The sequence below is a fragment of the Paramisgurnus dabryanus genome, chromosome 15 (assembly GCF_030506205.2).
Source record: "Paramisgurnus dabryanus chromosome 15, PD_genome_1.1, whole genome shotgun sequence".
Classification (NCBI taxonomy): Eukaryota; Metazoa; Chordata; class Actinopteri; order Cypriniformes; family Cobitidae; genus Paramisgurnus; species Paramisgurnus dabryanus.
This window is the reverse complement of record NC_133351.1, coordinates 7352567-7377772: the sequence shown is the minus strand read 5'-3', so window position 1 is coordinate 7377772 and position 25206 is coordinate 7352567. Positions and strand designations below refer to the sequence as shown.

At 40.7% G+C, this 25206-nt stretch overlaps 1 protein-coding gene across 9 annotated transcripts in view; it reads right to left on the bottom strand.

The window, feature by feature from the left end:
- ttn.2 (titin, tandem duplicate 2) overlaps window positions 1-25206 on the bottom strand; it is a 174128-nt gene that overhangs the window by 18291 nt on the left and 130631 nt on the right. For all 9 annotated transcript variants that reach the window (XM_073812031.1, XM_065252143.1, XM_065252149.1 and 6 more), the window contains 15 exons: window positions 24908-25204; window positions 24239-24826; window positions 23844-24146; window positions 6651-23753; window positions 6263-6559; window positions 5572-6159; window positions 5186-5488; window positions 4472-5056; window positions 3843-4139; window positions 3469-3771; window positions 3078-3383; window positions 1223-2989; window positions 796-1089; window positions 409-687; window positions 9-308 (listed from right to left, as the gene is read on the bottom strand). In XM_073812031.1, coding sequence (XP_073668132.1) covers window positions 9-308; window positions 409-687; window positions 796-1089; window positions 1223-2989; window positions 3078-3383; window positions 3469-3771; window positions 3843-4139; window positions 4472-5056; window positions 5186-5488; window positions 5572-6159; window positions 6263-6559; window positions 6651-23753; window positions 23844-24146; window positions 24239-24826; window positions 24908-25204 — 23610 coding nt within the window. The remainder of the gene's footprint in view (window positions 1-8; window positions 309-408; window positions 688-795; window positions 1090-1222; window positions 2990-3077; window positions 3384-3468; window positions 3772-3842; window positions 4140-4471; window positions 5057-5185; window positions 5489-5571; window positions 6160-6262; window positions 6560-6650; window positions 23754-23843; window positions 24147-24238; window positions 24827-24907; window positions 25205-25206) is intronic.

The following is a 25206-nucleotide window of genomic DNA, read 5'->3' as shown; positions in this document are numbered from 1 at the left end:
TTACTCACTGTACTGTATTTTTGCAATGAATGGATCAGACTCCAGTGGCTTGCCCACGCCAAATTTATTGACAGCTGACACCCGGAACTGATATTCATTGTCTTTAATCAGTTTAGTGGCATTAAAAGAGCAGGCTTCACACTTGGATGTTACAAGCGCCCATGAAATTCTGGAAGTCTCACGCTTCTCAATGACATAATGAGTAATAGGTGCACAGCCATCATTATCAGGTGGGCTCCACCAAAGACTTGCTTTCTCGGCAGAAATATTGGTGAAGCGCAGTGGGCCCTCAGGTGGTCCAGGGGTATCTGAATCACAAGCATTAGAAATATTGGCATCTTTCCAATAAGCAACATTTTTATTTAATTTATTTCATAAAAATGAAATATAATATTTTTCAGAACATACCTTGTACTCTGACAAGTATATCTACTTTTGTTGTGCCTGAACTGTTCTTTGCCTCAACTGTGTAAATACCACGATCATTGCGGTCAGCATCTCTGATGAAAAGTGAGCTTCCTCCAATAACCGTGGTGATGTCAACCAACATCTTGTCAAATTCCTTTCCATCTTTATACCATGTCACTTGAGGTACAGGACGTCCACTTATAGTGCAGTTGAGTTTAATGTTTTCTCCTGCCTTGATAGTTAGGGTCTTCTCAGCTTCAAACACAATCTCAGGAATCACTGGAAAAAAATAGATTTTTAGATGCAGCTTTTTTAAAACCATATGTTACATAAAATATATATAAAATACATCATTAAATGTATAAACATTTATTTGTATGTGCTTACCACTTTCATCCCTGGTCATGATGTAGCCAGATGACTGAGAAGGTGGACTAACTGTTCCAACAGCATTCCTGGCAATTACCCTAAATTCAAAGCGGTCACCTGCCGCAAGGCTTGTTACTGTAAACTGACATTCACTGACATCAATGAAATTGCATCTTAACCAACGCCCTCTTCCCTGACGTCTTTCAACACTGTATGCCACAATCTTGCTGCCTCCGTCTCGTTTAGGTGGTTCCCACTGAAGTGTTACAGAATCTCTTGTAACATCAATGCAATTAGGTGTGCCAGGAGGATCTGAAAATGATTAGAAGATAGCTTAAAACATAGATTTTTACAAAAGACATGAATAATTACCCAGAAGTGTTGACAAAATAGTTGGAATGAGGATTAAGCTGTAAAATGAGAACTAGGAAAAACTATGACTTACCAACAGGCGAAATTGCCAGTTTGTGTTTGCTTTGCTCACTGACTGGACTCATGCCTGCATTGTTTTCGGCATAAACTCTGAATGAATACTCCAGCCCTTCAATAAGTCCAATGGCTCTGTATTCTTTTCCAGAGATAACATTGGTATTTACTTTTGTCCACAATAAGCTGTTCCTGTCTTTTTTCTCAAGATGGTATCCAGTAACTGGTGAACCACCATCAAAGCTTGGGGCATCCCACTGAACCGTCATGCCATCACTTGTTATGTTGTATACCAATGGTTTACCCGGTGGACCTGGTGGCTTATACTGGTGTTGAGCAACCACATCTGATGAGTTGAGAGGATCGCTTACGCCATATTTGTTCTCGGCACGCACTCTAAATTGGTATTCAGTACCCTTAACCAAATTTGGTATCTTGAATGTGGTCCTTACCACACTGGAGCAAACCATTTTCCATGCTATTTGGGATGTCTCTCGCTTTTCGACACTATAGCAAGTAATTTCTCCTCCACCATCTTCCCGGGGTTCATCCCATGAAATGATAATACTCTGGGCTTTAATTTCATCAAAACGGATTGGGCCTACAGGCACAGATGGTGGTCCAAGTGTAATTACTCTGATGTCATAGAAAGTCACATGAAGTTTGTTATCAAGGACCATGGTGTATTTTCCTGCATTTTCCTTTCTGGCATTTCTTATCATTAGACTTGCTTTGTTCTCTGTTTGCCTGAAACGAACTTGTTCACTTTCCTTGAGTAACTCATCATCTTTCACCCACTGAATAGTTGGCTTGGGTTTACCTTTGTACGGCAAATCAATATTCGCATTTTGTCCGATGCGAACACTTATTACCCCACTTGGACAGTCAGTAAAGTAAGCCTCAGGTGGTATAACAGAGTCCATTACAGTGATCGGTCCAATTTGAGAGAAGTCACTGAGACCCTTCTCATTTTTGGCAAATACTCGGAAGAAAACTTCTGAGAGTTCTTTAAGATGTGTAACTTCAAACTGGCAACGTCTGCATGTGCCACCAAGGCTCCAAGTTTCTTCTTCTTCTTCTTTCATCTCAACAATGTACTCAGAAATGTGGCTGCCACCATCGTGATCAGGCTTTGTCCATGCCAAAGTTACAGATGTATTAGATGAGTCAGCCACCAAAAGATCTTTAACATGACCTGGTGTTTCCGTTGCTCTGACAGGATGTGCAGTCTCACAAGGATCACCAACACCGTATTCATTTTCCGCAGAAACACGGAAGAAATAGGAAATTTTGTCAGCCAGGCCTTCAACCTTAAATGTTGTATTGGCACATTCATTTGTCACAGAAGTGAAGGCCTTTAATTTAGCATCCTTTTTCTCAACAATGTAATTTGTGATTGGAGAGCCACCATCAATTAAAGGTGGTTCCCAGCTCAGAGTGAGTTTACCTCGTGTCACATTTTTCACAATTAGTTTATTGCAAGCTGATGGTGTATCCAATACTTTAACAGACACTGTAATTGTTTTTGGTTCTCCGACTCCATTTTCAATCTCAAGAAGATATTTGCCGGAATCATCTCTTGTGACTTTCGGGATGATAAGTGTAGTTGAATATTCTGTGTTTTTGATGGTGTATCTTGTGTCGCCACTAATGTTCTTCTCCCCCTTTCTCCATGTTACATTTGGAGCAGGTCTACCCTTAAGAGGAATGACAATGTTCACATCTCTACCAGCCCTTGCTACGTACTGAGTTGACATTGAGATGTCAAGATCAACATCAGCCTCCTCTGTAAAAAAAAATAGAGAGTAAAATATTTGATCAAGTTCATAATACCAACAATATTTTAATGGTTTAGAAAGACAAAAATTACAAACCCAGTATATCTTTGGCTTGCACAGACTGTATCATCTCAATTGGACGTCCGGCTCCAACACAGTTAACAGCTGAGACACGGAAGAAATAGTACACTCCAGGTTTTAAATGGGATACTACAAACTCAGTTGTCCTCACTTCACCTTTAGAGCTTATAGTGACCCATTCTGTCTCATCAACCATTCTCTGCTCAACAATGTAGCTTGTGATTTCACTGCCACCATTGTAGACAGGCTTTACCCACCCCAGGGTAATGGATGTTTTTGTTGAATCAACAACTTTAAGTTTTGTTGGCTCACTTGGTGGATCTAAAACAATAATATCCAAAACAATAAATGACATAAGCTGGTTAAAATACCACATATATAAATATAAAGTTACACAAACACTTACCAATAGGGTCACAAGCTTTGTAGAAGTTTGATGCTTCAGAATATGGGCCTGCTCCAGCTTTATTGATTGCACAGACACGATACTGATAATCATTTCCATCTATGAGGTTGCTGACTTTTTGTCTTGTATCACGAATTTGATCTTTAATAACCTTGAACCACTGTAGACTCTTGATTTCCCGTTTTTCTAAGTAATATCCATCAATATCGCTGCCACCATCCATACTTGGTCTTTCCCATACCACGGTCATTGTTGACTTGGTAATCATTGTAACTTGAGGTTTAGAGGGACGACTCGGAGGAACTGTGTGTAAAACAAAGCATTAATACTATATCACAAAGTGAAGATGAAAGATTACTAGAACAACTTCTTACCAAAGGAATTCTGTGCAATAACTGGTCTAGATTCCAAAGGATCTCCAACTCCATATTTGTTTACACCACGAACACGGAATATATATTCGTTGCCCTTAATAAGCCTTTGGACAGTGACAATGCAGTCTTCCATCTTTTCTGAGATTATGGACCACATAATTCTGCTTGTCTCACGTTTCTCTACAATGTAGTGTGTCACCATTGCACCACCTTCATCAGCTGGAGGATCCCACATGATTGTCATAGTATCTGCTGTGATTTTCTTGAACTGTATCTCTCCAGGAGGTCCTGGTTTGTCTGATGAAAGTAAACAAAAACAGAGCACATTAATTAAGGAGTAAATTATTATAAGGTTATTTAAGGGGTGTCAAAGTAGGCTAGGTGAATTTGGAATTCAATTATCAACAATATAAACTTATTTCATTAATATGTCATATAAACCTTATAAAATCACAGAAAAGTTGTTGTTTACATTATTGCATGTTTGCATTTTGATTAGTGTTTGCATTAATGTCCCAGTAATGAGTAAAATAAAAACTAATTTCTGAACCCAGCTCTTATAGATTTGTGAATGTATTAATATTAAGAATTGTTATTTAAATACTTTAGCAGTAAACTTTGCAACATACCTTGGACAAGTACTCTGATAGCACAGTATGCTGAGCCTAATGAATTCTTGATCTTGAGTTCATACGTTCCAGTATTCAAACGTGTTGCATCCCTGACTGAGATGCATGCTGAATCGGTGGTGCTGGAGATGGTTAACTGAGCTCCAGGCTCAAGCTCCTTTCCATCTTTGTACCATTCAATTGTTGGTTGAGGTTTAGCAATAACACCAACTTTAAGATCAATTGTAGCTCCAGCTTTATATTTGACAACATCAAGATATTCTTGTGGAAGTTCAATTTCAGGTGCACCATATGTGTCTACACATGTGACTGGTCCAACAGTTGTTGATGGTTTACTAATGGAGCCAATTGCATTCTTAGCCATGACTCTGAACTCATAAGATTCATTCTGAGTCAAGCCTGATACTGTGAACATTGTGTCAGAAACATTTGTCAAATTAACTTTCGACCATCTGCCTTTTGGAGAATCTTTTCTTTCAATTATATATCCAGTAATTTTGCTTCCTCCTTCATATGAGGGTTTCTGCCAGGCAAGACTAATTGAACTCTTTGTGATATCAGTGACTTTAAGGTTGTTTGGAGGTTCTGAGGGGAAAAACAAAAGTGATTTTTAGTTCATTTTGAATGTATATCTTGTATTAAAAAAGTAAATAAGATGTATTAATGCTGATTAAGTACATGGAGTAATTAATTTACATGCAACTAACTGCTTACCACAAGCATCAATTGCAAGCACAGGATCTGAAGGCTTGCTGACTGGACCAATACCAGCAGCATTTTCAGCTGCAACTTTGAATTCATAGATGAGCCCAGAGCTCACGCTAGATACTTTGAAGTGTGTAGCACGGATAAGAGTTTTATTAACTTTCTGCCAAAGGATGCTGTTGCTGTTTTTCATCTGAAGATGGTACCCAAAGACATTGCTCCCACCATCAGACGATGGCTCCTTCCAGTTAACAGTAACACTCTCCTTTGTTACAGCTGATACCCATGGTTGTGAAGGTTCCGATGGAATTGCTATAAAGAATTGCGATAGGTTTTGTAAGTATAAATACATTTGTATTGACCGATTTGTTGAGGTAGAGAAAAAGTTTACTTACTGTATGGAAGACTGACAGCAACAGTTGGTGAATCAATGTGGTCACTGATGCCAAAGCGATTCTCAGCCCTGATCCTGAACTGGTACTCAACTCCTGTAATCAGCTTCATGATCTTGATTGTGCATCTTGCAACAGCAGATGAGACTTCTATCCAGTTTGCAGTAGTGGTCTCACGTTTGAGAACAATATAGTTGGTGATTGGACTACCACCATCATAGTTGGGAGGCAACCATTTCAGACTTAAACTGTCTTCTTTGACGTCACACATTTCAACAGGGCCAACTGGTGGGCTTGGTCTGTCGAGGACCACAATATTCACAAAGGACTTTGTGGTTCCACTGGAGTTTGAGGCTGTGATATCATATCTGCCTGCATCCAAAGCAACACTTTCGCGCAAAGTAATGATAAGGGAGTCGGTCGTCACATCAGAGTTGAATCTCATGGTTGATTTTAATACCTGTCCATCCTTAGAAAGTGATACTTTTGGTAATGGTTTACCAGTAAGAGGGATCTCAATCTTTAGATTTGAACCTGCCTTAACATAGGCAGTGTTGTGTTGGAAGTCCTTCATGTTAATCTCAGGTGCCTCTGTTGATTAAAGAATAACAATTTTATATAAATAAAAAATGTACAGAACATCATTAAAAAGCAATCACAAATTTTGTGTGCACATAAATTCCTAATAACTTACCTAGTTGATCCTTTACAAGCACTGGCAAAACCATGTCCTTGGGATCGCTAAGTCCAGCATGGTTTTCAGCCTGTACTCTGAAGTAGTACTCAGCATTCTCTCTCAATCCATAAACAACAAAGTGAGTTGATTTGGTGGAACCACACTTTATCCACTTCTCCTGTCCTTTCTCAAGGGCCTCAATTAGATAATTTGTAATTCTGCTACCTCCATCATGTTCTGGTTTAAGCCAGGAAAGTGAGACACTGTCTTTTGTGACATCACTGACACCGAGCTTGGGTGGTGGACTTGGTTTTTCTGCAATTTAAAGTTAAATATGATTTAACCAAAAGTCTGAAATGATAAACAAACAACATATGCACTACAGTGAAGAGTAATAAAGTTTTACCTGTAATCTTAGTTCCTTCTTTGGTCTCAAGTGGTACTCCTATACCATATTCATTTTCGCCAGTTACTCTGAAATAATAAACGCCCCCTTCTTGAAGATCATTCACTCTATAAGTTAGCCGGGGACAGCTGTCTGTAACTCTGGTCCATCCCATTTTAGTTGTCTCACGGATATCAACAAGGTAGTTCTTGACTGGAGCACCACCCTCATTCTCAGGCGTGTCCCATGTAATAGTTGCTGAGCTCTTTGTAACTTCCTTTACTTTAATAAGTCCTGGTGGTCCTGGAGAATCAAGGACTTTAACACTCAATGTCAGTGTAGCAGTTCCAGCTACATTTTGGAGGGTTACAGTGTATTTCCCTGCATCATCTCTTGTAGCTTGTTCAATTGTAATAGATGTGCAGTTATCTGTGGTATCAATAGCAGCTCGCACTCTCAGATCAACATCTGGCTTGTTCCACCTTACATGTGGTACAGGCTTACCCTTGAATGGGACTCTGAGGGTAAATGAACTGCCATCTTTGACAATCAGTGTCTTTCTCATTTCATTACTGATGAGGAAAACTGGTTCATCTTCTCTGTCCTTTGCTATCTGGGGATCGGTTTCAGGGCTTGGTTCACTTGGTCCAATCTTGTTAATTGATCTGACTACAAAGACATACTCTGCCCCTGAAATGAGTCCCACCACTGTGAACTCAGTGCCTGTAGTGTTATGGACTCCGATTGTCCAATCCTCATCATTGGTGTTTCTATATTCCACCATGTATCCTGTAACTGGAGAGCCACCATCAAATAAAGGTTTGTTCCAAGATAGTGTTACTGATGTTTTGGAAGAATCAATTACTTTAGGTTTAGCTGGAGGTGATGGAAGGAACAATGGATCCTCTGCCTTTGTAAGTGGGCAGGGCACACTTGGTGCACTCAGACCAGCAGCATTCTCTGCATAGACTCTGTACTCATATTCACATCCTTCACGAAGATTTGAAGCTTTGACTCTTAAGTCATAAACAGGCTTTTTGTTAACACGGACCCAACGAAGACCAGCTTTCTCACGTTTCTCAATCACATAGCTAGAAATACTACTTCCGCCATCAGACACAGGTCTTTCCCAGCAGATTGTCATTGCATTGCTTGTTACACTGGTGACTTCAACATTTGTTGGTGCAGCAGGGATTGTAAATGGATCCATTGCCTTTACAGGATCACTCTCTAGAACTTCACCGGTTCCATATTTATTAACTCCCAGAACTCTAAATATGTATTCATTACCTTTGAGAAGCTTTGTAACTTTACATGTTGTGGCCCTCATTTCTGCATAGACTAGAGTCCATGCAAGACGACTTGTCTCACGTTTCTCAACTATGTAGTGCTGAACTTCAGCACCACCATTTTCTTGCGGTGGTCCCCATGACAATGTACATTTCTCTGCAGTTAAACCACTTACTTCCAAAGGCCCAGATGATGGGCCAGGCCTGTCCAGAACCTTACAGTTCACTGCTAATGATCTGGTGCCAGCAACATTGTGTAATGTTAGAACATATTGTCCTGAGTCTCTTCTAATGGCATCCCTTACAATTAATGTTGTAGAAGTAAGTGTTGAAGAAATCTCAACTCTTGCTTTAGCTTCAATTTCTTTTCCGTCCTTTGCCCAAGATATCACAGGAATGGGACGGCCAGAAATTTCAGCATCAATTCTCAGTAGATCTCCAGCCTTCACAACAACTAGTTGTCTTAACTTATCTTCAATTGTGATACGTGGTGGATCAACATCATCTTTTACAGTTACAGGTCCTGTACATTCTGATGGTTCACTAAACAAACCAGCTGAATTCTTTGCAATAATACGGAAATCATATCTTTGATCTTCAGTCAGGCCAGTCACATCAAAAAATGTTTCTTGAAGGTTGGTAAAGTTGCACTTTAACCACCGGCCATCTGGAAGTTCTTTTCTTTCAACAATGTAACCAGTCACCTTGGCCCCACCATCATACTCAGGTTTATCCCAGGACAGAAAAACTGATGTTCTTGTTATGTTCATGATTATTGGTTGACCTGGAGGATCACATGGATCGCGAGCAGCAACAGGATCACATGCCTTTGTGCAGGGACCAATGCCAGCTAAATTCTGAGCATATACTCTGTATTGATAGTAAAGACCTTCTTCTATACCAGTTACTTTGAAATGTGTTTCTGTAATAAGACCTCTGTTCAACTTTGTCCAAAGAATACTGCTTTGGTCCTTGCACTCCAAGTGATATCCAATGACTGGACTTCCACCATCACTTGCTGGTCTGTTCCATGTTACTAACATTCCTGATTTAGTGGCATGAGAAACTTGAAGACTAGTTGGATGGCCTGGAGGTGTAAAGGCATATTGTGCAACTACTGGGGGAGAGTCTACAGCATGGCTTTTACCATAACGGTTCTCTGCAGCAATACGGAATTGATATTCTATTCCTTGTGTTAGACGAATTACTTTAATTGATGTCCGCGCAACTGTTGCTGAAACAATCTGCCATGTTGTAGTGGTTGTATCTCTTTTCTCAACCACATAATTATTGATTTGACAGCCACCATCATAAACAGGAGGGTCCCATGACAATGAAATAAAATCAGCACTTACTTCATCCACCCTGATTGCACCTGGTGGACCTGGCTTGTCAAGGACAATGACAGTTATTTCTGCTGATTTAACCCCAATCGAGTTAGTTAATGTTATTTCATATTTCCCAGCATCCTCCCTTGTTGCATCTTTGATAATGATTTTAGATGATGTCTTTGATGGCAGAACATTTACTCTGGTTGTTTGCTTTAATAATTGTCCATCCTTTTTCCATGTAACCTCTGGCTGAGGCCTGCCTCTGAATGGAACATCTATTTTGAGATCATCACCTGCTTTCACACTGTAAGTGTTAAAAAGCAAATTAATAATAGGTTCAACAGTAATATCCTTTGCCACAACAGGTACCCCAAGTGGTTTAGGATCACTTTTTCCTTTGTCATTAAGCGCTGAAATTCTAAAGCTATATTCCTCTCCTGTTGAAAGTCCTTCAATTTTGGCTTCCAGTGCTTTTACTGTAGCACATATAGTCCATTTATCTGATCCTTCAGTCAACATTTCAACAGTGTAGCCTGTGATTTTGCTACCACCATCATGATCAGGCTTTTCCCATGCAAGAGTAACACTGTGGCGGGTTACATCAACTACTGTGACTTTACCAGGTGGTAGAGGTGCTTGGGAGACTTTAACTGCCTCTGTGGTCTCAGCAGGCAGACCAACACCAAGTTCATTTACGGCTAATACACGGAAGTGGTAAAAACCTCCTTCTTGTAGATCATCAACCTTGAATGTATTCCTGACACAGTTGTTTGTCACAGTAGTGAATGCCATTCTTTTAGCTTCACGCTTCTCCACAATGTAATGAGTGATCTTGGCTCCACCATCAATTTGTGGAGGCTCCCATTGTAGTTGCACTGAATCTCTCTTCACATCCTTAATTTCAAAGTTCATTGGAGCACTTGGAGAGTCAAGGACTTTTACATTAATAAATGCAGATTTTGTGCCAATATTGTTTATGAGAGTCAAGACATATTTGCCAGTGTCAAACCGGGAAACATTGTCAATGACAAGCATTGTATAAGAGCTTGTAACTTCAATTTGAGCACGCTCTGTTAAGGTTCCATCTGCCTTTGTCCACTTTACCTCAGGCTCAGGCATTCCCCTTATGGTTACAAATAAGCGAAGTTTTCCACTGGCACGCACAGTAACACATTTCCTAAGATCTGCATCAAGTTCTACCTCAGGAGCTTCAAGTTTTTCAGCTGCAATTACAGACCCTGGGACATCAACATGCTCTCCAGCCCCCTCAATGTTAACTGCACAAACACGGAAGTTGTATTCTGCATTTTCCTTTAGCTTTTTGACAGTAAAATGAGCTGTTTGTACACCAGTTGGTGGAGTGCACACAGTCCAATCATCTTCATTTACTTCCTTCATCTCAACAATGTATCCTGAGATTGCTGCCCCACCATCATAAATTGGTCTGCTCCATGCCAAGGAAACAGTTGTGCTTGAATGGTCTGTCACTTTAGGATTGTTAGGAGGACCAGGTGGATAAATTGCATCACAAGCTTTGTAATATTCAGATGGTTCACTTGGTTTGCCCACACCAGCAGCATTCTCAGCAGACACTCTAAATTCATAGAAGTGTCCCTCTGTCAGCCCAGTGACTCTAAAACGTAAGTCACTTAGTCGTTTCTTGTTGCACTTTGTCCATCGAATACCCTCTTTATCACGTTTCTCAAGAACATAACCATCAATTTGTGATCCACCATCATCCTCTGGCCGCTCCCATGTGAGAACAATTGAGTCTCTGGTGATCGCACTTGCTTCTGGAGTTGAAGGTGGACTGGGCATATTGAAAGGATTTTTTGCAAGGACAGGTTCTGATTCAAGTGGCTCACCAATGCCATACTTGTTTACAGCCATGACCCTAAATATGTACTCATTACCTGGTAAGAGTTTAGTAACTTTGTGACTTATTGCTTGAATTTTGGGTTCCACCACTGTCCAAGACAGTCTGCTGGTTTCCCTTTTTTCAATAATATAGTGAGAAATACTTGCTCCACCATCATGGGATGGGTGGCTCCAGTGCAAATAACATTTTTCTGCTGTTACACCAGTTACTTTCATTGGACCATCGGGTGGACCAGGTCTATCAAGAACCTTAACATTAATGGGTACCTGCTTTGTTCCACCAACGTTACTTAGACTTAAGGTGAAATTACCACCATCTACTCTAATGCAGTCCTTGACCGTAAGAACCGTCCGTGTGATGGTGGATTTAATCTCCATTCTAGGAGTGGCACTATCAATTTCCTTTCCATCCTTAAGCCACACAATATCGGGGAGAGGTTTACCGGCAATGTCACCATCAATTGTAAAGGTCTCACCAGCTTTTACAATTAACACATCTTTAAATTTTGAATCCATTGAGACTGATGGAGCTTCAATCTCATCCTGAGCAGTAACTGGTCCAGTGCTTTCAGAGGGTACACTTAAAATACCAGCTGCATTTCTGGCAATTACTCTAAACTCATATCTTTGTTCTTCTTCTAGTCCAGTTATTGTAAATTGTGTTTCTATGATATTTGTGAAACTTGCTTTCATCCAACGTCCTTCAGGCAGCTTTTTCCTTTCAATGATATATCCTGTGATTGCACTGCCACCATCATACTGTGGTTTAGCCCATTGAAGAGTTATTAGGTTTCTTGTAATAACAATGGCCTCAGGTGTTCCTGGGGGATCACATGGATCACGTGCAACAACACTTTCTGAGACTTTGCTTGGTGGACTGACTCCTGCAATATTTTCAGCATATACCCTGTATTCATATTCAATTCCCTCCTCTAGACCATTTGTTCTTAATCGTGTGTCAGGGATAAGAAGCTTGTTAAGTTTTGTCCACAATATACTGTTCTTTTCCTTGCGCTCTAGGTGATACCCAACCACAGGGCTACCACCATTATTGCTGGGTGGTCTCCATTCAATTAACATGTGGTCTTTTGTCACAGATGAAACAAATGGTGCACCTGGAGCTGCTGGCTCAGTGAATGGATAACTGACAACAACTGGTATTGAATCCAATGATGTGCTCTTCCCATATCTATTCTCAGCAAACACTCTAAACTGATATTCTATACCAGTCTGTAATTTAGATATTTTGATTGTGGTTCGAGCAATGGTTGCTGAAACAGTCTGCCAGTTGGTAGTGGTTGTACGACGTTTTTCCACTATGTAGTTGTTTATCTGACACCCACCTGTGTATACTGGTGGCTCCCAAGAGATGGTAACATAGTTGGCACTTACTTCATCAATTTTGACTGGTCCAACTGGTGGACCTGGTTTATCAAGGATGACTATGCCAATCTCCTCTGTGACTGTACCTACATTGTTTGTAGCCATAATTGTGTATTTTCCAGAATCTTCCCTATTTGCATCTTTAATTTTAAGAACGGATAATGTTGAAGTGCTTGAAACATTTAATCTCGTTGTTTCTTTCAGTGCTTGTCCATCTTTTGACCATGCAATCTTCGGAGCTGGGCGTCCTCTAAATGGTATTTCCACTTTGAGATCTTCACCAGATTTAACACTGTATGTGTTAAATAGTAATTTGAAGCTTGGTTCAATAGTAACATCTTTAGCAATGACAGGAGCTGCTAATGGTCTTGGATCACTTTTTCCCTTTTCATTGTAGGCTAAAATTCTGAAAAAGTACTCTTGTCCTGAACTGAGTCCTGTGACTGTACCTTCACATGTCTTGGTGACAGCTGCTACTACCCACTCTTCTAATCCTTCTGGCTGCATCTCAATGTAATATCCTAAGATTCTACTACCACCATCGTGATCTGGTTTATCCCAAGACAGTGATGCTGTGGTCTTTGTCACATCAGTCAAAGTGACCTTACCAACTGGCAAAGGAGGATCAGCTGTCTTTACAGATTCTTCTGTTTCCACAGGCAGACCAATTCCAAACTCATTTTCTGCCATGACTCTGAAATAATAAATTCCACCTTCAGTAAGATCCCCAACTCGGAAGCTTGTCTTGGTGCATTTGGTAGTAACATTTGTAAATCCTTTTCTTTTAGAGTCACGCTTATCAACTATATAATTTTTTATTTTTGAGCCACCATCAATGAGTGGAGGCTCCCAAACAAGGGTGACATAATTTCTCGTTACATCTTTTACAGCAAGGTTCAGTGGAGCACCAGGTGTATCCAGTACTCTTACTGAGACAAATGCTGACTTAGTACCAGCATTATTTTCTAAAGTCAGAGTATATTTTCCAGCATCATTTCTCTCACATATATTGATTGACAGCTGAGTGTAATCTGGTCCCTTTTCTATTTGAACCCTATCTGACAAATCTCCATCATCCTTGGTCCAGGTTATCTCAGGAGTGGGGCGTCCTTTAAAAGGTATCCAGATTTTCGTAGATCCTCCAGCATGTAAAACAACACCTTTCCTCAACTCGGAGTCAAGCTCAATTTCAGGGGCATCCATCTTATCCACTGGTTTTACAGTTCCTTGGATGGCCACTGGCTCACCAACACCCAGCTTATTTAAGGCACATATGTGAATTTTGTATTCTTGGTGTTCAATAAGTTTAGTAACTGTAAATTTAGTATCATTTATTCCAGTGGGTGGAGTACATGTGATCCATTCTTCTTCATCAGCTTTACATATCTCAACAACATAGCCCTGGATGTCCAAACCACCATCATAAATTGGTCGACTCCATGCAATGGTGACTGAATTCTTTGTGGTGTCAACAAGGTGTGCATTAGTTGGTGGACCAGGCTTAAATGTTGGATCGCAAGCTTTGTAGTAAATAGTCGGTGGACTTGGTTGCCCAACACCTGCAGCATTCTCTGCAGATAACCTGAATTCATATTCATGATCCTCTGTCAAGCCCATCACTCTAAATCGTAAGTCTGTGATTCTGCGTTTGTTACATTTTGTCCATCGGACCCCAGCTCTGTCTCGCTTCTCAACAATGTAACCAACAATCTCACTTCCACCATCACTATCAGGACGAGTCCAGCATACTGTCATAGAGTCCCTTGAAATATTTGTTATTTCTATGTCTTTTGGTGGCCCAGGTGGAACAAAAGGATTTTTCATAATTACTGGTGCAGATTCAAGTGGTTCACCTTCACCATATTTGTTGACAGCCATGACACGGAAGATGTATTCATTTCCTTTAAGAAGCTTTGTAACTTTACACATGGTTGCTACACAGTCACTTGAAACTACAGTCCAAGCAAGACGACTTGTTTCTCTCTTCTGTATAATATAATGGGAAATACTGCTCCCACCATCATGCAGTGGCGGTAGCCATGACAATGAACACTTCTCACATGTTACACCTGAGACAGTGAAAGGTGCTTCAGGGGGGCCAGGTCTATCAAGCACTCTGACATTGAAAGGAACAGTTTTAGTTCCTGCTACATTAGTGAGGTGTAGTGTGTATTGTCCTCCATCAATTCTAATGGCATCTTTAACAACAAGAATTGCCTTGAAATCTGTGTTTTTGATCTCTGCTCTTGCTGAATTTTCAACTTCCACATCACCCTTAAACCACTGCATTGTTGGAATTGGCTTTCCTAATACAGATGCTTCCAGCGTAAATGTTTCTCCAGCATTCACTGTCAAAATTTGGCTATACTCTGATGCGATCTCATAGGTTGGTGGATCAACTTCATCCTTGGCTGTAATTGAACCTGTGCTTTCAGAGGGTCTACTGACGGATCCAGCTCCATTTCTGGCAATAACTCTGAAATCATATTTGCAGTCTTCTGTCAGACCTGTGACTGTAAATTCCGTTTCAAGAATGTTTGTAAAACTAGTTTTCATCCAACGGCCTTCTGGCAGGTCACGTTTCTCCACAACATATCCAGTGACAAGACTGCCTCCATCGTATACTGGCGGAGTCCATCTGAGTTTAACTGAGTGCCTTGTCACAATCACTGGCACAGGTGTGCCTGGTGGATCACATGGATCACGTGCCACACAACCCTCAGAGATTTTGCTACAATTTCCAATTCCAACTATGTTTTCAGCATACACTTTGAACTCATATTCAATGCCCTCCTCCAATGGAGAGGTTTTAAATCTGGTGTCTTGAATAAGTGTTTTATTGATCTTTGTCCAAAGAATACTATTTTTCTCTTTTCTCTCAAGATGATATCCTAAAATAGCACTTCCACCATCTGAGACTGGTTTGTGCCATTGAACAACCATAGAGTCTTTTGTGTGCGCAGACACAAATGGGGTTCCTGGAGGCCCGGGCTCTTTGAAAGGATACTGGGCAAGTACTGGGTCTGAGTCAATACCATAGCTTTTACCATATCTATTCTCAGCAAAGATCCTAAACTGGTATTCAGCTCCAGTTTTTAAATTTCCAACTTTAAGTGTAGTCCTTGCCACTGTGGCAGAAACTACTACCCAGTTGGTTGTAGTAGTATCTCTTTTTTGGACAATATAATTTGAAATCTGGCAGCCTCCAGTATATGTTGGTGGGTCCCAAGAAAGTGTTATGCTCTCTGCACTTACTTCATCAATCCTGACTGGGCCTGTTGGTGGGCCAGGTTTTTCAAGTATAATTATTTCAACAGTGGTTTCCGCCTGGCCAAGTACATTAGCCACAGCAATGGTATACATACCACCATCTTCTCTTGTTGCATCTTTGATGTTTAAGGTGGTTTGTTGTGCAGTGTCAGCAACATTTACTCTTGTTGTCTGTTTCAGAGCTGAACCATCTTTGGTCCACGTAATGGTTGGTTTTGGATGGCCAGTTATTCGTGCTTCAATTTTCAAATCTTGTCCAACCTGTACACTGTAGGAACTAAGCTTTGTTCTCACTGAGGGCTCAATAGTGAGGTCTTTAGCAACCACAGGATTGGCCAGGAGTCTGGGATCACTTTTTCCTTTGTCATTTACTGCAATGACTCTGAAATTGTACTCCTCACCTTGGGCTAAATTAGTTACAACAGCATCAAGGGTTTTCACTTGAGCACAAATGGACCATTTATCTTGATCCATTGCCTGCATTTCAACTTCATAGTGGGTAATTCTGCTGCCTCCATCATGTTCTGGTTTTTCCCAGGCAAGGGACACACTCTTCCGTGTAACATCCACTACAGAAACTTTACCAGGGGGCTGTGGCACTTCTGAGATTTTAAGTGGTTCTGGGGTTTTTGCAGGCAACCCAATACCGTGTTCATTTTCAGCAAGAACTCTAAAGAAATAGATGCCTCCCTCTGGCAGTGGTTCGATTTTCCATGTCATCTTGTTGCATGTAGCAACAGGAGAGTATACTTTTCTTGTACTCTCTCGTTTTTCAACAATGTAATTTTTTATCTTAGCACCACCATCCAGTAAAGGTGGCTCCCAGGTAAGAGTGACTGAATTCTTGGTTATTTCCTTCACACGGAAGTTTGCGGGTGCATCAGGTGTATCCAATACTTTAACACTAATAAATGCGGTTTTTGTCCCACTTGCATTTTCCAGCGTTAAAGTGTATTTTCCACTGTCAAATCTATTAACATTTTCAATTATGAGTGATGTGAAACTGCTAGTAATGTCAATTTGTGCTGTCTCGTTGATTTCACCTTCAGCCTTTCCCCACTTGACTTCAGGGGTGGGCCGGCCACGGATAGGAACAAACAATCTGAGTGAGCCTCCAGCCCTAACAGTGATCATCTTTCTGAGGTCTGCATCAAGATCAATATCTGGTGCCTCAAGTTTATCATCCAAGAGAATGGATCCTGGTATATCAGCAGTTTCCCCAAGACCAACCTTGTTTATAGCACATATTCTGAATTTATACTCATGTTTTTCAAGCAGTTTTTTAACTTCGAATCTTGTTTCTGTTATTCCTGACGGTGGTGTGCATATCATCCATTCATCGGATGTACCTTCACATGCTTCAACAATATAGCCTTGAATCTCACAACCACCATCATAAATAGGCTTTCCCCAATGCAGGACAACAGATGCTCTTGAGACATCAATAACCTTAGGGTTGTTTGGTGGACCTGGCTTGAAGACTGGATCCACTGCCTTGAAGTACACGGTGGGTGAACTTGGTTTACCAACTCCAGCTGCATTCTCAGCAGACACACGGAATTCATAACTTCGATTTTCAAGAAGTCCTGTTACTCTAAAGCGTAGTTCACTTACTCCACGTTTGTTGCATCTTGTCCATCTAACGCCTTCTTTGTCTCTTTTTTCAACAATATATCCTGAAATTGGGTTGCCACCATCATTAGTGGGTCTTTCCCAGGTAATAACCATTGAATCCTTTGTTATATTTGACACTTCAACATTGCTTGGTGCATCAGGTGGCACAAATGGATTTGCAGCAATTACTGCATCAGATTCAAGAGGCTCACCGATTCCATATTTATTTACAGGCATCACTCTGAAAATATATTCATTTCCAGGAAGTAATTTTGTGATCTTGAGATTAAGGGTTTGCACCTTCGGTTCCACAACCGTCCAAACTAATCTGCTGGTCTCTCTTCTTTCAACAATGTAATGAGACACGTCAGCGCCTCCATCATGCAGTGGAGTTTTCCATGCAATGGAACACTTTTCACTGGTAACCCCATAGATAGAAATGGGGCCTTCTGGGGGCCCAGGTCTGTCTAGAACCTTTACATTGACACTTACTGATTTCTCTCCACCAACATTTTTCAGTTGCAACGTATACTGGCCTCCATCAACACGAATAGCCTCCTTTACACTGAGAATAGTTGTGAAGTCAGTATTCTTGATTTCAAGCCTAGCCGTATTTGTAAGTTCTTCATTTGCTTTTATCCAATGAACTGAAGGAATAGGTTTGCCAAGTATTCCTGCTTCAACTTTGAATGATTCCCCAGCATTAACAACAATAGTTTGAGAATATTTGGCATCCAAGTCAATTTGGGGTGGATCAACTTCATCCTTTGCTGTAATAGCACCGGTACTATCTGATGGAGCACTGGACACACCAGCAGCATTTCTTGCAATAATACGGAACTCATATTGCTGTTCTTCTACCAAGCCACTAACAATAAATTCGGTCTCAATAATATTTGTAAAACTGGCTTTCATCCACCGGCCACTAGGCAACTCTTTTTTCTCAATGAGGTATCCAATGATTTTGCTGCCACCATCAAACTGTGGTGGTGTCCATCTAAGTGTTACAGAGCTTCTCGTGACAATCACTGCTTCAGGTTTTCCTGGAGGATCACATGGATCTCTTGCCACCCTGATTTCGGATACTTTGCTTGCTTTGCTTAGACCCACTATATTTTCTGCATAAACTCTAAATTCATATTCTATGCCCTCTTCAAGGTTACCTATCTTGAATCGTGTGTCTGGGATAAGCGTTTTGTTTTGTTTCACCCATAAGAGGCTGTTTCTTTCCTTGCTCTCAAGGTGATATCCTAAAATCTTGCTTCCTCCATCATTATTTGGTTTGTTCCACACAATAACCATACTTTCTTTGGTTGCAGATTGTATAGTAGGAGTTCCGGGTGGACTTGGAGTCTCAAAGGGATATTGTGCAACAACAGTGTCGGAAAGAAGAACTGAACTCTTTCCATATCGATTTTCAGCAGCAACCCTAAATTGATACTCACACCCAGTTTTCAATCTTGCAGCTTTTATGGTTGTTCTAGCTACTGTTGCAGACACAATCTGCCAGTTTGTGGTAGATGTGTCTCTCTTTTCCACAATGTAGTTATTAATAGAACATCCACCTTCATACTCTGGTGGCTGCCATGAAAGGGTAACACTATCTGCTGTTACCTCATCTATTTTGATTGGACCAGTAGGAGGGCCAGGTTTATCAAGTATAATCACACTGATATCTGTTGTAGCCTCACCTGCAGAGTTTGTCAGTTTAATAGTATATTTGCCCACATCATCTCGTGTGGCCTCCTTTATCACAAGGTAAAGGTGATTCTCGGCTACTTCAGAATTTACTCTTGTTGTCTCTTTTAGTGCAACACCATCTTTATGCCAGGAAACTGCTGCCTTGGGCTGAGCAACATAAGGTACATCAATTTTAAGATCATCTCCTGCCAGAACACTGTATGTGCTAAATAAATGTTTGAAAGTAGGAGTTATAACAACGTCCATAGCAACCACAGGAACATTAAGTTGACGTGGATCACTAGTCCCCTTTTCATTAGTTGCAGAAATACGGAAGGAGTATTCTTCACCTTGTATCAGACCAACAACAACCGCCTCTGTTAGTTTAACAGTCATAACTTGGGTCCACTTTTCACTATATTTTCCCTGCATTTCAACAATGTAACCAGTAATTCTGCTTCCTCCATCATGGTCTGGCTTCTCCCAAGAAAGTGTTACACTGTTGCCAGTTACCTCCTTTAGAGTCACTTTACCAGGAGGAAGAGGCCTCTCAGAGACTTTGATAGCCTCTTGTGTCTCTACTGGAAGACCAACACCATACTCATTCTCAGCCAAAACTCTGAAACAATACATGTTTCCCTCTTGTAAATCACCAATTCTCCAACTTGTTTTGGGGCAAGAAGCATTAACAATCGAGTATGCTTTTCTTGTAGATTCACGTTTTTCAACAATGTAATGCCTGATTCTTGATCCTCCATCAATGATTGGGGGATCCCAGATAAGTGAAACTGAATCTTTTGTGATTTCTCTGATTGTAAGGTTTTGTGGCGCATCAGGAGTGTCAAGCACACGGACATTAATAAAAGCTGATTTAACTCCTGAACAATTTTCCACTGTGAGCATATATTTTCCTCCATCATATCTGTTAACATTCTCAATACGCAGTGTAGTGAAGGATGGTGTAATCTCAATAGAGGCTTTATCAAGGGGTTCGCCATTCTCCCTTGACCATCTGACTTCTGGTGCAGGTCTTCCTTTAAATGGCACAAATAATCTTAAGGTGCCACAAGCTCTGATGTTGATTAATTTGCGAAGGTCTGAGTCAAGCTCAATTTCAGGTGGAAGAAGTCTATCTTCTGCTTTAGGAGAACCAGGGACAGAGGCAGGTTCACCAACACCCTCACAGTTAAGAGCTGAAATATTGATCTTATATTCTTGGTTTTCTGTAAGGTTTGTTATAGTGAATGATGTGGCTGTTAGTCCTTTTCTTGGAGTGACAATTGTCCATTCATCTTCCTCAGGCAGGCAAGTTTCAACAGTATATCCTGTGATATCTGAACCACCATCATAAACTGGTTTATTCCATGCAATAGTTATAGATGATTTAGATGTGTCTAGAACTCTAGGATTTCCAGGTGGGCCAGGTTTGAATATTGTGTCACATGCCTTATAGAATGGACTTGTAGGGCTTGGGGCACTTAAGCCAGCAGCATTTTCAGCAAAGATTCTAAATTCATACTCATGTCCATCTGTTAGACCAGAGACTTTGAAGCGCAAATCAGTAACTGTCCTTTTATTGCATTTTACCCAACGAAGACCAGTTTTATCTCTCCTTTCAATAATGTAGGTAATTATACTACTTCCTCCATCGTATTCTGGATGTCCCCAACAAACTACCATGGAATCTTTTGTGATAGCAGTTACTTCTGGTGTCTGTGGAGGATCAGAAGGCACATACGGGTTGGTTGCAACAGCAGGCTCTGATTCCAGAGGTTCTCCAACTCCATATTTGTTCACAGCCATGACTCGAAAGATATATTCATTTCCAGTTAGCAATTTGGTAACCTTATAACGGTTAACTTGTAATTCTGTGGCTACATTTGTCCAAGTAAGTCTACTTGTTTCTCGCCTTTGAATTATGTAATATTCAATCTTTGCTCCTCCATCATGAATTGGTGGCAGCCATGACAGAATACATTTCTCTGTTGTCATATCTGTGACATGAAGTGGTCCCTCAGGTGGGCCAGGTCTGTCAAGAATTTTAACATTAAAGACAAATTTGGCAAATCCTCCAGGATTGCTAGCAGTTAGAGTGTATGCACCACCATCTCTACGTAAAGAATCTTTGTGAATCAAGCAAGTATAGAAATCTCCTATTTTGATATCTAGCTTTCCTGTCTCCTCCAGCTCCTTTCCATCTTTAGTCCAAACCAATGATGGAAGTGGGCGACCCGTAACATTTGCATCGAGCTTAAACACCTCTCCTGCCTTCACAACCACTACACTATTGAAACTTGCATCAACATCAATCTTTGGCTCCTCTATATCATCCCTGCAGACAATGATCTCTGAAGATTTAGATGGTTTGCTGACAGCTCCGGCTGAGTTCCTTGCCAGAACACGGAATTCATAAGAAGCATCTTCTGTGAGACCACTTACAGTAAAGCTTGTCTCATGAACGTTGCTGAAGTTGGCTTTAAGCCAGCGACCATTGGGCAGCTCTCTTTTTTCCACTGTATATCCAGTTATTGAAAAGCCACCATCATTCTCAGGCTTTGTCCACTGAAGAGTTACTTCATGTCTGGTTATATTAAGGGCCACAGGTTGACCAGGAGGGTCAACAGGATCAAGTGCATATGCCATCTCAGAGGGTTTGCTTGCTTTACTGAGACCAGCAATATTTTCTGCAATAACACGGAATTCATATGCAATTCCATCAATCAAACCTGACGATTTAAACATGTTGCCAATCACTAAAGCTTTGCTGATTCTCTGCCAGAGAATGCTGTTCTTCTCTTTCCTCTCAATGTGGTATCCCAAAATTGGGCTACCACCATCTGAAGAAGGTTCATTCCAACTGATTGTCATTGAATCCTTAGTGAAAGCAACTATTTGTGGAATTCCAGGCTGCCCTGGAACATCAAATGGATAAGCAGCCACTACTGCTTCTGATGTTATGTAAGGCCCAACTCCATAGCGGTTCTCAGCTTTGACACGGAATTGATATTCAATTCCAGTTGTAAGGCGTGCAGCTTTGAATGTTGTGCGGATAACAGTTGCTGCCAGTTCCACCCAGGATGTCCCAGTGGTCTCACGCATCTCAACAATGTAATTATTAATAGGCACTCCTCCATCATTTTCTGGAGCATCCCATGATATTAGAACATAGTCACAAGAAACTTCATCCAGCTTTACTGGTCCAGTTGGAGGTCCTGGAATATCATGTACTTGAACAGTAATGGTTTCAGTCACAGTTCCTATGATATTCTTTCCAGTCATTGAATACTGTCCTCCATCTTTCCTCCTTATTTCATTAATGTTGAGAATGGTAGACGTTGTGGTGTTTTCAGTGTTGATTCTCTGTGTCTGTTTAAGTTCCTGATCTTCTTTTTTCCATACAACATGTGGCCTTGGACAACCCATAACTGGAATCTCTACTTTAAGATTATCGCCTGCCTTAGCTACCACAATCCTCTGGTATATGCTTCTAAGGTCAAATCCTGGAACTGTGGTTTGCTCCTTGATTACAACAGGTCGACTTTCACGAGGTTCACTCCTGCCTGAGCTGTTCACAGCAAAGATGCGGAACACATATTCTGCATTTTCCACCAAATCTGTTGCAGTAAAGTCCAATGCTTTAATTGTTGTCACATGGGTCCAGTGATCAAAATCTTTCTGTTGAGCCTCTATTACATAGCCAGTGATTCGAGTCCCACCATCATATTTTGGTTTTGTCCATGCAAGAGTCGCTGTATCCCTAGACACATTTGAAACAATCAGATTATCTGGTGCAGAAGGAGCCTGAGAAGCTCTGATCGGTTGGGGTGTCTCTGCTGGTTCACCAATGCCCATTTCGTTTTCTGCTGACACTCTGAAAAAATATTCAGCTCCTTCTTCTAAATCTGGAATCTTGTAGGAACATTTCTGCCAGTTGGTAGAAATGACTGAGTAAGCCTTTCTTGTTGCCTCACGCTTCTCAATAATATAATTTTTGATTTTTGAACCACCATCAATAAATGGAATCTCCCAATGTAGAGTGATGCTATGTTTTGTAATTTCTCTTGGTTTCAAATTTATTGGAGGCCCTGGAGTGTCAACAACACGAACATTGACAAATCCAGTCTTCTTTCCAGCAACATTCTCTAATGTCAGAACATATTTACCAGCATCATATCTTGTACACTCAGGGATGACTACTAGAGTGTATGATTCAGTAGTGTCAATGTGAGCACGACCTTTGAGAGGAACATCTTCTTTATACCATGTTACTTCTGGAGCTGGACGGCCCTTGATCATGACAAATATACGGATTGAAGCACCTGATCTCACGACAAGTGTTCTTCTAAGTTCTGCATCAAGTTCAAAGTCAGGGATCTCTTCTCTATCCACAAGTTCTACAACTTTCTCAACTTCAGAGGGTTCCCCAAGTCCTTCGGAATTCATTGCACTGACTCTGAAATGATACTTTCCTCCTGATTGTAGATTTGAAACTACAAATTCAGTTATTCTCAGTAGAGTTGTTGTGTCTTTAACCCAATCATCATCTCCTTCCTTTTTATGCTCAACAATGTATCCTAAAATATCAAGTCCACCATCATAGAAAGGTCTGCCCCAGTTAAATGTAGCAGTCGTTTTGGTGGTATCAGTAATTCTTGGATTGGATGGAGGCCCAGGTGGATCTTTAAAAAAAAGATCAAACACATAAAATTAAACAGCTTTTAAACAAATCTGAGAAAATCAAAATATTTATAGTTTTTTTTTCAACTTACATGCAACATCCTTTGTCAGTACAGGTTGTGATGGCTCACTGGGTTCACCAAAACCAGCTTTATTCTCTGCAGTTACACGGAATTCATATTCAACTCCCTCTGTCAGGCCTGAAACCTTATAACGAAGATCTGAAATTATCTTCTTTGAGGCTCTCACCCATCTCAAACCCCTTCTCTCTTTTCTTTCAACACTATAGCCTCTAATGTCACATCCTCCATCTACAATTGGTCTCTTCCAGGAAATGGTTACAGCAGTTCCACTGACATTATCAATTTCTGGTTTTGATGGTGGCCCAGGGGGTCCTGCAAAAGAAGGGAAAAAAACATTTTTGAAATAACATAAGTATTAAAGGTAATTGACCATTTGTTTTTGTAAAATAGAAAAAGAAGCTTACCAAAGCTATCAACCATTTTAACTGGTGCAGACTGTGTTGCATCACCAATGCCATATTGATTAACAGCTGAAACACGGAATATGTATTCATTTCCCTTAATCAATTTGCTGGCAACACAGCGGCAATCCATGACATCTTCAGCAAGCTTTGTCCAAAGTAGGCGGCTGGTTTCTCTTTTTTCTATTATGTATGATTTGATACTGCTGCCACCATCCTCTTCTGGTGGCAACCATGTCAATGTGCATTTCTCAGCAGAGACACTGCTGGGTTCAATAGGACCTGGAGGTCCAGGCACATCTAGGATTTTAACTTTAACCTTTTCTTCTTTGATGCCAAATGGATTGCTTGCAGTAATAGTGTATTCTCCAGTGTTCTTTCTGTTGGCATACTTAATAGACAAAGTTGAAGTTGTGGGAGTGCTTGTAATTTCGACAATATCTGAAGACTTAAATTCTCTTCCACCCTTAGACCACACAGCTGTAGGGGGAGGTTTGCCAAGAATACTGGATGCAGTTATGACAATTGTTTCTCCAGCCTTTACAGTTACACCATCCTTCATTTCAGGATCAATTGTGATAGTAGGTGGTTCTATAAAACATTGAAAGTTTGAAATCAGTGTTATGTTTTTAGATTTTTATAGTAATTCATTTAAACCTTAACATGTCTTACCATATTCATCCTTGCACACAAGAGGCTCAGTTTTCTCTGAGGGAGCACTGATAGCCCCTGCAGCATTCTTAGCTCTTATTCTGAATTCATATGTGGAGTTCTCTCGTAGGTCTGTTACAGTGAATGCACAGCTTTGGATATTCACGTGGTTGGCTTTGGCCCACACTTTTCCTGGATGCTCTAGTTTTTCAACAATATAGCCAGTCAGTTTGTGGCCACCATCATACTTGGGTTTAGTCCAAATAAGTGTCACACTGTTTCTTGTGACACTGATCACATCAGGTTTTCCAGGAGGATCT